Source organism: Acipenser ruthenus, chromosome 34 (assembly GCF_902713425.1).
Source record: "Acipenser ruthenus chromosome 34, fAciRut3.2 maternal haplotype, whole genome shotgun sequence".
In the NCBI taxonomy this organism is placed as follows: domain Eukaryota; kingdom Metazoa; phylum Chordata; class Actinopteri; order Acipenseriformes; family Acipenseridae; genus Acipenser; species Acipenser ruthenus.
The window spans coordinates 3,442,988-3,456,010 of record NC_081222.1 but is presented as its reverse complement, the minus strand read 5'-3'; the positions used below and the strand labels follow the sequence as shown (position 1 = coordinate 3,456,010).

At 37.2% G+C, this 13,023-nt stretch overlaps 1 protein-coding gene across 3 annotated transcripts; it reads right to left on the bottom strand.

The window, feature by feature from the left end:
- Nucleotides 1-1,727: 1,727 nt before the first annotated feature.
- LOC117402000 (C-type lectin domain family 17, member A-like) lies at nucleotides 1,728-12,914 on the bottom strand. Of its 3 annotated transcripts, XM_059007074.1 has the most exons (9): nucleotides 12,424-12,890; nucleotides 7,613-7,726; nucleotides 7,347-7,409; nucleotides 5,921-5,995; nucleotides 5,745-5,816; nucleotides 4,858-4,941; nucleotides 3,264-3,412; nucleotides 2,438-2,544; nucleotides 1,728-2,300 (listed from the first exon to the last, which is right to left on the bottom strand). In XM_059007074.1, exons 1-9 carry the CDS (start codon nucleotides 12,509-12,511, stop codon nucleotides 2,153-2,155), a joined length of 900 nt encoding a protein of 299 aa, XP_058863057.1. In that variant the 5' UTR covers nucleotides 12,512-12,890; the 3' UTR covers nucleotides 1,728-2,152. The 3 variants fall into 3 exon arrangements, 2 of the variants coding, with proteins under 2 accessions (XP_058863057.1, XP_058863058.1); XM_059007075.1 differs by lacking the exon at nucleotides 5,921-5,995 and having other exon boundaries at nucleotides 12,424-12,895; XR_009310141.1 differs by lacking the exon at nucleotides 1,728-2,300 and having other exon boundaries at nucleotides 2,815-3,412; nucleotides 12,424-12,914.
- Between the last annotated feature and the right edge of the window lie 109 nt (nucleotides 12,915-13,023).

The following is a 13,023-nucleotide window of genomic DNA, read 5'->3' as shown; positions in this document are numbered from 1 at the left end:
AACCAACTAAAATGCAGAAAAAGTAAGAGCTTAAACTTTGGCACGTTATCTTCCATGTTGTTCACTGTACAGAATGCCCTGTTGTCATCGTTGTGCTGAAAAACACAGGGTGTAATGAGAGAGCACTCTAAAGCTTGCCAACAAAAAAAACACTATTTGTTTGGGTAAGAGGTCAAGCAGCTCTGTCCCCTTTGAACCTCACGCACTGGAAGGACCCCAAAACAAAGAAGAGAAGCTGACTTCTGTACAGTCCAATGGGTTTTATGTATTTAAAATGTCAGGTGTTGCATTCGGTGCAGCAGTCTGTATGCGTGTTATCGGAAACAGTTGACATCGTGTCGTGCAGTTAAGTCGGGGAAGCTGGCATCGCATTTGTTCAGGACACATTCGTACCTGCTATCTACTACAATTATTATTCAGGACTCTTTGGAATCGCTGGTATAGGTTAATAAGTAACTGCGCTCGTACAGAGAGCTTGAGAGCACTCGGTATACATGTGTTAATGTTTCTGTCCTGGTCAGATCCTGGCCTTGATGCATTTCGAAATACACTGACAGGAAGAACTGTTGGGAAACTTTGGAAGTAGCATACACATTATACACACAGACTGAGACAACACACACACCGTGATACACTCACACAGACCACACACTCAGAATACTCACACTCAGACACCCACACACACTGTGCTACACACTCACAAACACCTTGACAAGACAAACACCCACACAGAATACTCACTCACACACACACACACACACACACACACACACACCCACACACACACACACGTTCCCCTCTTACTAAAGTTTGCCATGATATTTTTGCACACTAATTTTGTAGATTTTGCCATGCTTTCTTCATGGTTATACTGTGCATTTACTATAGTCTACCCTGGCTTGTCATGTTTTTTAATATGCTTTACCATGCCTCTCTAGGCTGTAAGAACATAAGAAAGTTTGCAAACGAGAGGAGACCATTCAGCCCATCTTGCTCGTTTGGTTGTTAGTGGCTCATTGATCCCAGAATCTCATCAAGCAGCTTCTTGAAGGATCCAGGGTGTCAGCTTCAACAACATTACTGGGGAGTTGGTTCCAGACCCTCACAATTCTCTGTGTAAAAAAGTGCCTCCTATTTTCTGTTCTGAATGACCCTTTATCAAATCTCCATTTGTGACCCCTGGTCCTTGTTTCTTTTTTCAGGTCAAAAAAGTGCTGTCCAGTGCTTAACTGTGCTTAACCATGCTTTTATCACACTCATGTGCTTTAACTTTGGGAAACAGTTTCACAGAACACTAAGGTCTATTCAGTTTTCTTGATTGATTGATTTATTTATTTGGTAAACACATGGTTTGGTTGTCCACTAGATTTGGGTTTTAATCAGAAGACACTTCACTGATTTGTATCATGAAGGATTGCCAGCCATGTAAAAGATTACCTGGGTGAGTCGAATGCAACAGAACATGATAGAACCTACACATTAAGAAGAATACTGTGCTTTAGTTCAGATATGTCGTTACTTGTATTTTATACCTGTACCAAGTTGCTCTTCAAGATCACACCATATATGTTTTTAAAGCAGTGAGATTCTGAAATGACGCTTGCTTGCAGGCAAATAGTGAAGCAGCTTCAAACTACAGTAGTTATTACATCTTATATCTTCTCAGCTCTCAAACACACACGTAACACAAAAGCTTTTTAAAAATAATATACAAACACAAAACAATATAAATAAAACAGTTTATTTATTTATTTATTTTAAACATTGGAAATGAATTAAATGAACAAGAAAACATGTTAATAAGTTTTAAATAACTTCCAGAACACATCACTGTAAAATTATTCACACATCAATCATTTCTACACCACTACCCTCAGATCTTTTAAAATGGTTATTTATACAACTGGAAGTAAAAACCGCTGACCTTTAGGTCTCCTGAGCTGTTGAGAGGAACTGGACATTTTGTAGAAAATTAGGAATAAAATAAATCAGGCACTGAACTCAAATGGCTGCGTCTGTGCTGAAACAGTCCACCGTTCAAGGACAAAGACCAATTCTGAAATGACTGTAACAAGAAAGAGCAAGCAAGAAACTAGTTCGAACATTAACGCAGCAGCATAGCTAGTTCTGTACCATTACGATTTGTCATTAATTAAATGAAAAACGCCACTGCTTTCTTTTCACAAACAAAGTGTTTGAGTTGATCGCATGAAATGTCGTTCCATGTCGCCTGGTTCGGTAAAACCTCGACGCAGTCTTCATTTGTATTAGCATTGTTTGGCTCACCGCTACTCCAAAATCTGGGGAAAGAATTGGGGGAAAAAGTGCAGAGTTGTATCCTGGTAAAACCTTGAACCATGTGATAATAACATATAAGTTGTATGAATGAATGCTTAAAGTGTGTGGTTCAATTTGTGACCTGACAGAAATGACTTACGGTATTGTAACGTTGGAACCGTCTACCCAAATCCAGTTTCCTTCAATGTCTTTGTCGCTTAGTCCAATCCAGAAATTGTTGCCTTTCATCTGGCCAAATACAAAGTCCTGTAAAGTAAACACCCGCATTTTTGTGGGTATTTTTGTAAAAAAAAAAAAAAAAAAAATCATTAACGACCCTGAAGTCTCCTAAGTTGTGGCTTACCATTACTAGATCTGACACAGCTCTGTGTTGTGAGTGTTCACATTTCACAAGCTTCTCGGTACAAGACCTTGATAAAGTGTCAGCTTCACAGAGTGAAACCTGAACATGCTGTGAAGGTTCCTAGTATGTGTGTGCGTGTGTGTGTGGTCAGGTGACGCAGCGTAAAGACTTACCTTTTAAGTATTGTACACTTCAGAGTATAAAGCGTTTGTGTTTGAATAATTTCTTTCTTTCTTTAACTAGGAAAGTCCCGTTGAGATTGAGATCTTTTTCAAGGGGAGACAGATCAAGAAGGTGTCATACCATACAAAAAACAGAAGTTCAAATGACCACAACCTATACAAATAAGTTAAACAAAATTACAAAAATAATTTAAAAAGCATCGGCCTACATACATTTTTGGTTTCAGTTCCTTTAGAGATATCAACACACTGAGTTTCAGTTCATCCAAAAGTTTATTCCAAGCAAACTGAATGCCTTTTTTCCCCAAATTCCCTACGGTCTTTAGGAATTGTGAAACTTAGAACAGCCTGAGATCTGAGATTGTAATTACTCTGAGAGGTGTGTTTGGCATCATGGTTAATCCCCTAGCAGTGCCTCATTAAAAAGCTGTCTTATTTACCAGTTGGTCCTGGTCCTTAATGATAATCAGATGAGAGGCTTTCCTTTCGCACTCATCTTTGGACTCCATCCAGTTTTTGGTCTGCTTTGAAAAGTAGTAGCAGCTGCCACTGTGGTGCCACCCTGCAGAACATGGCTGGCATGTGTACCCTGCACAGAGAGAGAGGACAGGCTTTCAACATGTGTATCCCCAGACACGTACGTGACTCACACTTTAGTATTACTTACTGTGGGGTCTCTTCAATTGATCTAAACGGCTGGATCTCAATCAATCGATTCAATCATTAATAGAAAGGGCACAGTGTGAAAACCAACATCTCTCAGTGTGTGTGTGTGTGTGTGTGTGTGTGTGTGTGTGTGTGTGTGTGAGAGAGAGTGAGTCCGCTGTAATTGTGTCAGCCAGCATTGATCCTGTTTTTAATATTGAACATTAGCATATTAAGGTATCTTCTGTTTAGATCAATTAAATAGATCTCTGTATGTGGAGAGAAGCACCAGTTTCCAGTGAAGCTTGCTAAGGGCATTCTTCAGCACTAGTTATTCAGAGCGACAGAATCAGGGGGCATGTAGAGGATACTTCATGAGGTTTCATTGAGAACTGTAGTAATTGTATGAATTACCCGGATGAGCCCCTGAAGGGTCAAGTGAATTGTTTACACCCGTTCCAGGAATGTTCATGGAGTATTCATGTACAATGCATGGAAAAAAAGTCCAGTCAAATCCCCTTCAAAGGGACTGAGCATACTATTTTTTTATTATTATTATTATTATTTATTTCTTAGCAGACGCCCTTATCCAGGGCGACTTACAATTGTTACAAGATATCACATTATTTTTACATACAATTCCCCATTTATACAGTTGGGTTTTTACTGGAGCAATCTAGGTAAAGTATCTTGCTCAAGGGTACAGCAGCAGTGTCCCCCACCTGGGATTGAACCCACAACCCTCCGGTCAAGAGTCCACAGCCCTAACCACTACTCCACACTGCTGCCCTACATTGAGACAATTAGACTTGGCATTATCAGGAGTTTGTCAATAACCGAACAAACCAAACGACCACAGTAACAAGTTCTCTAACTCCTCGTGCTTTCCTGTATGGATTCTTTTAGTAGTAGAAGCCACTAGAGAGTTGTGATCGGCACCCAAAATTGCATTGCTATTTTTAAGAATCTTTAAGATCATTGACTGATAGAGCAATTATTTCAGCCTTCACGGCTCTGTTTAAATCTTTTCGTTTCCGAGACTCTTTCATTTTAAAACACTGAGCACACACCTTTGATCTCCACAAGTCAAGCTGGGTGGTCATGTGACCACAAGGCTACAATTCTATGACTGTGTTACATTCCCTTGATATGAAGCGCAGTGTGACATCAACTACAGTGATATTATCAGGAGCCTGTTTCCATTGGCGGACGGGACATTTCAAAATGGTGATAATAAACAGGGTGTGATATTAACCAGAGTGATATTAAGCAAGTTTGTTTAAACCTAAATTAAACAGCTGACAATTCAGAGGATTTTTTCTTTTTTTCTTTTTTTAGTGAGCACTGGCGTACTTGTTTATTTTAGTTGTAGTTTACACCCTGTTTTACCTGAAGCATTTTCAGTCCTGGTGCAGGCGTCTTTAATCTCGTTCAACACATCACGCCACAGCTCCGAAGGAACGCTCTTCAAAACTGTAAAAAGAATGCGTGACAGTATTTAGGAAGCTTTTTAAAAATCAGTTGAACTGAGAGAGTAAATTAACTATAAACATGATTGTAGATTTGTGCAATGAAATAGTACTGCATTCAGGGCTTCCCAAACCCTGTCCTTGGACCCCTGTGTCTTCTGGGTTTTATTCCAACTGAGCTCTCAATTACTTAACTGAACCTTTAATTGAACTAATAATTTGCTTAATTTTAGCTTTTTGATTGTTTTCAGTTCTTAAAAAGTTGCAGATTAAGTTACTTATAAAATGTTACCGTTAACTTGAAAATCGCCAACTGTTTAAGAGCTGAAAACAATTAAAAAGGTCAGATTATGCAAATTATTCGCTTAGTTAAGGGTTTGGTTAAGTAACTGAGAGCTCAGGTGGAATGAAAACCAGCAGACACAGGGGGTCCCCAGGACTGGGGTTGAGAAGCCCTGCTGTAATTGGTGGATATTAATTATTATTAAGCCACTTAGCTCCCCCCCCCCCCCCCCCCCGTCCCCCTATCTTAGGGGTCGATGGGATCAACCGATTCCTCTGCATGAATAGCTTCTATCTGAATTCAATTGAAATGAGGCAGGTATCATATATGCCAGGGGGGTCCAATCACGGTCCTGGAGGGCCACTCCACTCCAGGTGTATCAGGTCAAATGAGATAATGAACCACTTCAGGGTCTGGACGGAGGTTTAATTGTCTCAATTAAAGAGGGTTGGAACACAGCCCAGGAGTGGAAGAGCTAACTTTGGCCATCCTTGGTAAATGCAGCAGGGAGAGCTCTGACTTACCGCTCTGGAACTCTGCTAAATTGCTCGAGGAATCGTTTTGCAGTTTTTCCATTTCCTGAAATAAGACAGATCCTTAAAAAAAAAAAAAAAGAACGATCAGCTGTCATGTTGGTCGAGGATACAGTAAGAGGTTGGGCTCTTCAGGTAAGACCTTGCCAGTAACGACAGGGACTTACTGTTTGCTTCCATTTCTTCCAGCTGATGTGCGACCTGTTTTTGGTTCTTCGCAATGTTGAGGTTGAATGCTTTCACTAGGAGCAATCAGAGAGTAAAAACACACTTGTGTTGAAACATGGGGATTATATTTTCCAAATGCTTTCTCTTGCCAGCTCACCATTAACCTCAGGGGAGTGTCGAATGGCATTCAGCTCCTTCGGGTCAAATCCAGTTTTGTTTGTGTTTTTTTTTTTAATGTAGTTTGAGCTGCATAACCTTGTAAACTGTCCCACTGAATTTATATACAGTACAAATTATGGCAACAACAAATAATTTACAGCAAGACTAGGGCTGGGGATTGTATTGCCCATGTCTCCTCACTCAGACCCCTTGCTTACTAAATACCCTGGTATCTCTGAATAGATAACCGTCTCCTCTTTACAAATATGCAAAATACTGATGCACGACATCTCACAAGTAGAATGGTCCCCCGAAATGTTCTAGGAAAGCAGCGCAGCTGGGGATGGGGAGTTTGTTGCCCGATAACTTAATTCAGGCTACTTGCTTGCTAAATATCTTGGTATCCTTGAATAGAAAATCGTCTCCTCTTTAAAAATATGCAGGACATTTTAACAAACAGTCCCACAAGTGCTGTGGTCCCCCAAATATGATCCACTTACAACAATGCGGAGTGACTGGGTTTGACATTTTCTCTTAGCGTCAAAAATAGTTTTCTGGTTGAGGCTTGCAAGGACAACTCTGCAATGAATATTGTACCAGTCTTGGCCGTCATTACTCAAGAAAATTATTTTTTGGTTAAAAAAGAGAACAAATGCTCCACCATCATTCAGCATTGTTAGTAAATGAATCTCCTTAAAAAGCGCGGGCTTCCTGCCTGCTCTGTATGTACAAACCAAAGTTACAAACTCAGATCAACCGAACAGGCCACTTGAAACTGAAAACAGGGTAATGAGCCAAAAAAACGTGCAGATCTCCCTCTGCTCTCCTGGCTTAGCTTTGTTGTTTCCTTATTATATTTCCTCATGTTACAGATGTAAAAGTTTTATTGACACAACACATATACATTAAACCCTTGAAAATTATACAATTATACAAATGTATATATCATACAAATGTCACAGACATTTCAGTATTACCCTTATAAAAGTTTTTCAGTTTGCCCCCATGCTTTTCCCATGGTTATACTATGCATTCACCATAGTTTACCCTGGTTTGCCATGGTTATTAATATGCTTTACCATACTTCCCTATACTTTCACTGTGTTATATATGGCACATGCTTTTACTATGGGAGACTTTAATAAGGGTGTGAACACCCTCCATTACAAGTAACTCTGTGGTTCTGCTGCACTTTGATGTAAAAATGAAATCTGTAAACACCCTCAGAGGGCACTAATACACATTTAACATTGTAGAGGTACGTACCCTCACTTCTGCACTTCATCGCCTCCTTGTCCAGTCGCTTTTGTTCATGTTTCACGCCTGAAACTACAGCAGAAAACAGGTTTAAATGAGAGGCCTGTGCTAATTGGAGGGGCAGGGGGTAAATCCATCCTTGTGGGGGTTGTGGCCAGGCTAAATTGGAAAATGAACTGACCATTTAGCCTAGCCTCGCGTATAAAAGCGAAACGGCACAAGCAGTTCACGTGTGTTTTGATTACACCGCTTTGAAAGTAGATGAAGGTACTCACACTTGGTCGCCATGACGACCAGTAATATGAAGGACAACACGACCAGCAGGATGACGGTCAGGACCCAGCCTCGCCTGTCAGACTGGCATTCCGCAGAAGATGACAAGTTTTCACCTTCATTCAGGATAAAAAATAAAGAAATATGTACAGATGTATATTTGCACCTAATGCAGTGTGTACAGAGAACACATTAATGTTACTGCAGCGCAATGATTTATAAATTTAAAATAAGTTGCACACTATAAATGTGTGTGTGCGCGATTTTTTATTTGATTTCGTTCAACCTGTCTGTCTCCCCACGTGTGAAGTTTAGCGAGGAACTACTGTAGTGAATATTTCTTCAGTCTTTTCCATATACAGCTATGGAAATATGTCCAAAAGTCTACAGAATTAACTCATTTTGCTTCGTAAAGTCGAATGAAACCTGCTGGTTAGTGTTAACATTGAATTACACACCGCTACTGTAGGTTTCCATGAAAAAAATTGAAAAAATGTGACATTTTGAAATCTAACATGAAATACTGTACTGCTATATGGCTTCCGGTAGACTTTTGCAGTATCCTTTTGTAGTTTTCTTTTATGTTAAAAATTGTTTATTTATTTATATATATATATATATATATATATATATATATATATATATATATATATATATATATATATATATATATATAATTATTATTATGCCTCAATCCTAAAATTCTAGGTGATGCAAAACTTTTGGCTTAGCTGTAGAGTTTAAATAAATAAATAAATAAATAAAAGGCTGTCATTAGTTGTGTATCACAATACCATACCGTGCCGTGCCAGTTGCACTTATAAAGCTTCGCAAAAGTCTCTCTTACAGAACACGATTCAAGCAAAAGCCTGATAAAAAAAAAAAAGATCAGTCTAATCTTAAATCAAAAACTTACTGCAAAGAGTAAATCACTCAGCTTTTTTCAAAAGGAGAAAAACTCCTGTTGACCTTTATAAAAGCACGGCAAAGTGTAATAAAGCACAGAGGAAGCAAAGAAAAGCAATGTGGGGTAAAACATATTAATAAACATGTCAAACTAGGGTAAACTATGGTAAATGCACAGTATGGGAAAAGCATGGGGGAACACTGCAAAAAGCGTGCAAAAATACTGTAAGTAAACTTTTATAAGGGAACGTTCCACAGCTGGAAATAAACACAGTGGCAGGTATTTCATGAAAGGCAGGTCAAGTAAGTGCGGCTGTTTATCTCTCATTTTGTAACTTGAAATGCAGTTTTTTTAAAATCTTTGAGTTGATTGATTTAAACTCTGGAGCTTCGCGGCTGAAAGCACTGGCACCACTCAGCTGTGTATTAGAAATCTAGAAAGGACCAGGGGTGTGTGATTGCTGAGCTGGAGGCTTTAACCGACTAATCACACAGGTTAGCTGCTGACCATTAAAACGTCATCAATTACTTGTATGAGTTAAATTAGTAAGCACTGTATTAAAAAAATGCCAGCTCTTGCAGTGCATTAAATTCGCGTTCATTTGAAAAATGTTCCTGCATCAGCTGTATTTGTCCTCGTATTGCTGAGATTGATTTTAATATAAAAGTTTTTATTTTATTTTAAAGTTTGCGATATCTCTACGATGCCTTGTCATTCAGTACATAACAACATAACAACATTAAGATCGATTGTTCAGTTATTAACCCATTAAGAATCAAGATTTTTAACTAGAACACAAGATGTATTTATGTTATTTGATACATTACATTTAGACTTAACTTTTGCGATTAACACAATAATTTTTCATAACAGTATAGTTAAAGAGAACATTTAAATAACGGGTAGATGCCAGTTAAGAAATTACAAAGCGCCTGTCCTCAAATGAACACAATGACACTAAATTGTCAAGATTAAAAATAAAAAATATTTTTCCAGTACTAATGAAGAACCATGTATATATAATTATAAATAACAAGGTTAATGTAAGTTTTTTTTTTTTTTTTTTTAAGGATGTATCTACTTTTCCATACAACCAGAGTTGTTTAATATTGATTAGCAATAATATTTGTAACAGATCGAGGTGGCATCATATTACTCTGAAACATTATTATTATTATTATTATTATTATTATTATTATTATTATTATTATTATTAACACTGTAATAAAAATACCGGTATAGAAACTACTTCCAGGGAGTAAAACAAAGACAGGTTTGCTGTTTTAAACGTGATGTATTATTTGATGTTAGTTGTGTCGGGTCCATGTTACAATGCTAGGATTTGTTGTCTGCATCTAAACAGCTTGCAAAAAAAAGCGGACACCGTTATAGACGGTGGCTGAATGTAAGAAAAATAAAATAAAAAACCTTATTGAAAACATTTAAACTATAGAGCATTTGAACGAGAAGTCTGTGAGATGCCTATATCACAGTGTATTCTTGTATGTGTCATGCCGTGGGAGTTGTAATATACTGACATAATAATTTGAAATGCATATCAAATTCACTCTTGTAAAATTCCTATGGTAAAAGCACATAGTGTAATAAAGCACAGTGAAAGCATGGTAAAGACCAGAAGGGTATAGTAGAGCATATTATACATGGCAAACCAGGGTAAACTACGACAAATGCATAGAATAACCATAGGAAATGCATTGAGAAAACTGCAAAATTACTGTGCAAAAATACCGTGGTAAACTTTTATAAAGGCAGTATCAATGGCGTCTAGCAAATATTTGAATTAATCCTTACAGACAGCCACGCGTGTGATAGCGATGTGTTCTCCAGCACCTTCGTTCTGTTATATAATTAAAGTATTTGAATCAAATCTACTCCCTTCAGTCACTATGTGCGTGTGTGTGTAAGTAAACCACGTTAACTATGCAGTTTCGTCAGGGCAACCTCTCCAACTCCAAAGAGTTCACGCAAATCGTTTTAATCGTAGAAATGAAATTAATGTTGTTGTTTTTTTTAAACATTTAAACATTATGTGTACATCCAAAAAAGGTGTTTACATTTTATTTCATTTTTATACACTGCTGTTATATCTCCTTTTAAACATTATATATATATATATATATATATATATATATATATATATATATATATATATATATATATATATATGCTACAGTAAAAGTGAAATCCAGTGGCCTGTTTAGTGAATGTATTGAACTGTGTTGTAGGCATTCACTGTCACATGTTAGTGAAAGTATGATACATGTATAAACTCATACAAAATAACACAATTAAAAAGAAAATAGATTTGTACTAATAAAGGAGCTGCTGTACTGTATTTATTACAACATCAGCTCTCATAATTTAGTCCAAATCAATAATAGTGTTATTTTTAAAATGATTCTTATAAGCTAGTACAGTCAGAATATATGCAAAATACAAGACACATATAGACTTGTAGTATTCAAAATGAACAAACATATGGGGATCAACTTCATCTTGAAACAAATTAAAATGTAATACACGATCGAGGCGCGTAAAATCTCCATAGAGTAGAAACACAAAGGAAATGCACAAATTATAATACAGTTCCAAAAATGAGCATGCAGTTCAAACTAGAAGTGCGTGTAAAATGAGCATGCAGTTCAAACTAGAAGTGTGTGTAAAATGAGCATGCAGTTTAAACTAGAAGTGCGTGTAAAATGAGCATGCAGTTTAAACTAGAAGTGCGTGTAAAATGAGCATGCAGTTCAAACTAGAAGTGTGTGTAAAATGAGCGTGCAGTTCAAACTAGAAGTGCGTGTAAAATGAGCATGCAGTTCAAACTAGAAGTGCGTGTAAAATGAGCATGCAGTTCAAACTAGAAGTGCGTGTAAAATGAGCATGCAGTTCAAACTAGAAGTGCGTGTAAAATGAGCATGCAGTTCAAACTAGAAGTGCGTGTAAAATGAGCATGCAGTTCAAACTAGAAGTGCGTGTAAAATGAGCATGCAGTTCAAACTAGAAGTGCGTGTAAAATGTTCATAGAATTCATAAGAGTAAATAAAAAAGCAAGAATTATAATAGAGTCCAAATCGATGAAAATACTGCTTGGGAATTATAATGATAGCGTCCTTCCTCGGGGCCCGTGAGGGCTCTCAGCAGCCCTGACCCTGCGGGTCATCTATGCAGTGCTGCCAGTGACTCTATACAATCCCTAGTGAATGCATGACATGTTTGAGTTTCCTCAATATTTCACACATCTACTGGTCAATTTGAGTTGTACAATCACTGATTTCACAGTGTGTGTGTGTGTGTATGTGTGTGTGTGTTTATACTGTAGATATGTGTTGTTGTTTACTTTTTCAATAAGATTCATAGCAATGTAAATTACGGGATAGACATTTTAATTGAAGTCAATGCTAAAAAACATATTTTAAAGTTTTCTATACCACAACCCAAAAAACAATGTGAATAGCACCAAAAATTGAGGTATTATTCTCTTAATTTAAGATTTAAAAAAAAAAAAAGATTTTAGAATATTGCCCTAAGAAATTAATGAAAGACCGTCGTATTGCTAACCATAAGAAATGTATTATTATTATTATTATTATTATTATTATTATTATTATTATTATTATTATTATTATTGTTATATACAGCAGTAGTGCTGGCTGTGTTTTATTGTGAGGTTACATTAATAACAATGTAATTACACAGCAGAGACTTTGTTATTACAGTTGAGTTCATGTAAACTAAATATTTCTATTTGATAAAATGTGAAATCAATCAGTAATGTGTCTAAAGAAAGGGAGACGGGAAGAGGGAGGAAGGGAGAGAGAGGGGGCTGATATACAGTAAAGAAAAGGATGAAGTAAATGAGCGAATGAATCCATGTGTTAACATTACCTCTCTTCGGTTTCTCCTTTTTACTGGTGTCTTCACTGATCTTGCCTGTTGTCGGGTTGCGTATGACATAAAACTGTTCTTTGGCCATTTTGTAAAAAAAAATACTATAACCCCTTTAAAAAAACATGTCCTGGGTTCTTTCTTTCTTCCTGTCTTTTTTTCTATCTTATCTTTCTTTTTTCACTTCTTTCTTTCCTCTTTTTCTTTCTTTTTTCACTTCTTTCTTTCCTCTTTTTCTCTCCTTCTTTCTTTCCTTCAAGAGCAGCACAGGATCAGGCTACAGCACTTTCCACTTTCCGAGCTGCAAAGTTACTGAATGTTTTAAACACTCTGCTTCCTTCCACCCATGTTGCATCACATGGTGTCTCTTGAACTGCATCATATAGGGATAGATTGGGGTGCCGATAATGGTTTAGATTATTTTTATAACTGTTTATCAGATCGCTGTGCCACCAACTTCCTTGCAGCGGTCTGATTACAGTTATTAAAATTAAATAAACAGGTTTATTTATTTAAAGTGCTGTATGCCGGAACCTGTCTCAGTTACTGTTTAGAGCTGTCTGGGTACTAATCACAGGCAAGGTTACACCACTGCTGTTG